The 3,689-nt window shown below is 47.6% G+C and overlaps 1 protein-coding gene across 1 annotated transcript in view; it reads left to right on the plus strand.

The window, feature by feature from the left end:
• Positions 1–3,689, plus strand: part of Sort1 (sortilin 1) — an 83,647-nt gene that overhangs the window by 56,109 nt on the left and 23,849 nt on the right. The window contains exons 11-12 of the mRNA XM_005367922.2: positions 1,553–1,697; positions 2,584–2,739. Coding sequence (XP_005367979.1) covers positions 1,553–1,697; positions 2,584–2,739 — 301 coding nt within the window. The remainder of the gene's footprint in view (positions 1–1,552; positions 1,698–2,583; positions 2,740–3,689) is intronic.

Consider the following 3,689-nt stretch of genomic DNA (forward strand, 5'->3'; position numbering starts at 1 on the left):
GAGACAGGGTTTCTCTGTAGCTTTGGAACCTGTCCTGGAACTAGCTCTTGTAGACCAGGCTGGCCTCGAACTCACAGATACCCGCCTGCCTCTGCCTCCCGAGTGCTGGGATTAAAGGCGTGTGCCACCACTGCCTGGCTAGGACTTTTATTCTCTAGGTGGACTGTAGTATGATTTGGCTTCCACTGTAGCAGAATAGGTGTGCGTGAGAGAAGGCAAGCGTGGAGGTAGCGAGAGAAGCAGCTGAGAGGCTGTCAGGTATTCGAGGGGCAAGGGAACTGGAAGCAGACTGTTAGCAGTAGGTGAGGGAGATGTGGTGAGATTGTGTGTGTATTTAAATGTATTGCCAATTGGTTGAGCCGGTGCCCTAGATGTTCCTTGTCAGAGAGAAAAAAGTGAGGCCCTAGGAAACATCCAAGTCTTTAGCCTGAGCAACTAGATATTTGACAGTACCATTTCCCAGAGTAGCAAAGGCTATAGGAGGAGTAGGTTTGTGGGAGAAAACCCAAGAATTCAGAGTGTTGGATATGAAATGCCTATTATGTATCTGAGAGGAAATGACAAGTCAGCATTTGTGTATACTAATCTCCCAGAATTTCATGGTACTTAAAACCGTGTGACTGGATGCTTTCTTCTGAGGAGTGGGCAGGTAGAGAAAAGATGGGAGGATTGAGCAGGGCTTGAAGCACCTCTCCACTGAAGGCTGCCAAGAGAGGAGGAATCTAGCGAAGAAGCCTGGATGGGAGGGAGGCTGAGGCCGGGGAAATCAGGACACCATGTTGTTACGAAAGCATTTGCAGAGGCAGCAGCTGTCAGCTTGGCAAACCCAAGTGGTGGTAGAGTTGCATGAACTCCGAGAATGACCCACTGGGTTGGAAGAGTGGATTGTGGGTGACCTTGAGAGACTCAGAAGTCGTGAGGTTAAGAGAGGGATCCAGGATGGGAAGTAGACACAGCATCTACCACTGCACCACACCTGCTGGTCTCCAGGAGCAGAGACCAGGGCAGTTGCTTCTTAGCAGACCCCTATCCAAATTCTCACTGACCAGTATCCTTCCAGGAGTTCTGGACTCTTGACCTCCTCCTAGCCTGCACGGGTCCCCTTCATGGCTATGGAGAGAATTCCTTAGAGGCATGTCTGTCTCATCTTGATTCTCCTATGGTCTCCCAACATGGATTTCATCTTCTAGGCCATCAATTATCTATTTCTTTGGATTAATTCTCTAAAGCTAGGGTTATCTCAAAGAGACCAGACACTCAAGTGGCAATCATTTTGAGAATTTCAAGCAAGCATGTGCAAATGTTATCAACCTAGTCACACCCTTAGCTCTGCTGAAGGAGATGGGTGCCAGCAACTGGGACCAGAGGAGCCAGAGAAAGCCAAGATAGAATGGACCACTTCATTGCCGGGAGATGAGTGGGAACATGGGACTTCTTGCAATTGTACCCACCGAGGAAAGGATTAACACAACTATTTAAAAAATGTTTCATGTTCTTAACATGACACCTTGATGGAAAATTAAAAATACAGTTATTGGTATATTTATTCTAGGATACAACGAGAAGGATCCACGTGTCAACAGACCAAGGGGATACGTGGAGCATGGCGCAGCTTCCTTCCGTGGGGCAGGAGCAGTTCTACTCCATTCTGGCAGCCAATGATGACATGGTGTTCATGCATGTAGATGAACCTGGAGGTAAGAGCGTTTAGTGGCCCACCCTTGAATCCGCAGAGGTGTAAACTTGGGACTCTGCTCTGAGAAGCGTTCTTTTGTACATGTCAACTTCTCTTCTTACCCCAAGAGGTTTATTAATACCCCAGAGATGATGTGTTGCCTCTTTAAAAGGCGCTTGTTCTGGTGCCTCCGGTGGTCTGTGAGGGTGGCTGTGCCTTAAGGCGGCGCTCCCCGGAGCAGACTGCTCAGTGGGACGGACTGAGGTGCAAGCAGTCCGGGCCAGGTGAGGACAGGGAAGAGTCAGACACCGGCTTTGGTTTTTTGATGTTGTGTTGAGACGGGGGCTTACACTGTAGACCAGGTGACTCCAAGCTCACAATGCTCCTCCTCTTAACTCAGGAGGCTGGGATTCTAAGTATGTGCCGCTTTGCCCAGCCTAGAAACTCACAGCCATTTGATAAAGCATCGTTATGTCTTTTGAACATAATGATAGAAAGTTAGGGCTGACATTTTGTCTCATTCCAATTTCACTTTTCTAGTGATAATTTTTTATATAAAACTATCAGTTTGTGATACATTAGAATTTTTTAAAAAATTCTTCACAGAAGAGTTTGAGAAGCATTCTAAAGTACAAAGATTTAGAAATGTGTAAAATATGAACCTAAATACAATGCATGTGCCAGCAAAATACACCTGGGAAGAGCTTTTCTGATTATGTCACACAGTGAAGGCGTCTCCTGGGTTCCAGCATCTAAGCTGACTGCCAGGGTTAAAGACAAACGTGAAGACTTTGCATGTGAAGCTGTGATCAACAAATGTGCTGGACCAGGCATTCATGACAAGATTATTGTTTTGTTTCTCTGGTTCCTTTCAAGACCCAGTGTTTTTGTTTGCTTTCTCACATCAGATACCGGATTTGGCACGATCTTTACCTCTGATGACCGCGGCATCGTCTACTCCAAGTCTCTAGACCGACACCTCTACACCACCACGGGAGGAGAGACTGACTTCACCAACGTGACTTCCCTCCGTGGAGTCTACATAACGAGCATGCTCTCCGAAGGTGAGGCTCGGCCTGGTTCTGGCTCCTTCAGCGGAACGGGTCAGGATTTGAGGTCCTCGGGAGCCTGCTGGTCCTTCCCCAGTGATGAGCTTGTCCTGCCAACAAGCCCGCCCTTGTGTGTTGTGGAGAAAGTAGAGCATCATCGCAGAGCAGCAGAAGGGGGAAGGAGGGGTGCACAGAGGGAAGTGTACGTTACAGGTCTTCTGTATTGGAGAGTTAGGCCTGGAGGAATGAGCCTGAGCTAACATTGTATCTGTTTTTCATGTAGAGAGCATAGTGCTAGGCCAGCCAAAGTTCTCCCAGGGTTCTGCCATAGGGCTCCCCTTTACCAAGGTGCTATGCAAGGAAACACATTACTTCCAGGACAAAGACCCTTAAAGCTTTCTTATGTGTCTATATTTTGGTGGAGGAAAGGGCTGTTTCTCTTCTGTAGATACCTTCAGTGGCCTCTGAGGTCCTGGATGACCCTGACTCCTCGTCCCCTCCCTGACCAGCTCTTCTCTCTCTCATTTGCTCTCTGGCACTCAGCTACCCACCCCTCCCCACCCCCCGTCAGTCCTCAGATGTGCCAGCCGCACATTAACTCATCACAGATCTGCCTGGCAGTTCCATTTCCTCAGAGGTCTGCCAGGTAGAGCGCTTCTTCAAGTCGGCTCCGGTGTTACTTTCTGAGTGAGAATTGCCTGCATTAGCCCGTTTTAAATTCAAACCTTCTCCCCTTCTCACACACATTTCCAATCTACCTTAGATGTCCAGATTTCCATAGCATGTAATCCATGTGATTAACATACACATTCCATGTAGTTCACATGTTCACTATCTCTAACATACGCATTCTGTGTAGTTCACATGTTCACTGTCTCTAACATACACATTCTATGTAGTTCACATGTTCACTGTCTCTAACGTACACATTCTATGTAGTTCACATGTTCACTGTCTCTAACGTA

The sequence above is a fragment of the Microtus ochrogaster genome, unplaced genomic scaffold (genome assembly GCF_000317375.1).
Source record: "Microtus ochrogaster isolate Prairie Vole_2 unplaced genomic scaffold, MicOch1.0 UNK25, whole genome shotgun sequence".
Classification (NCBI taxonomy): Eukaryota; Metazoa; Chordata; class Mammalia; order Rodentia; family Cricetidae; genus Microtus; species Microtus ochrogaster.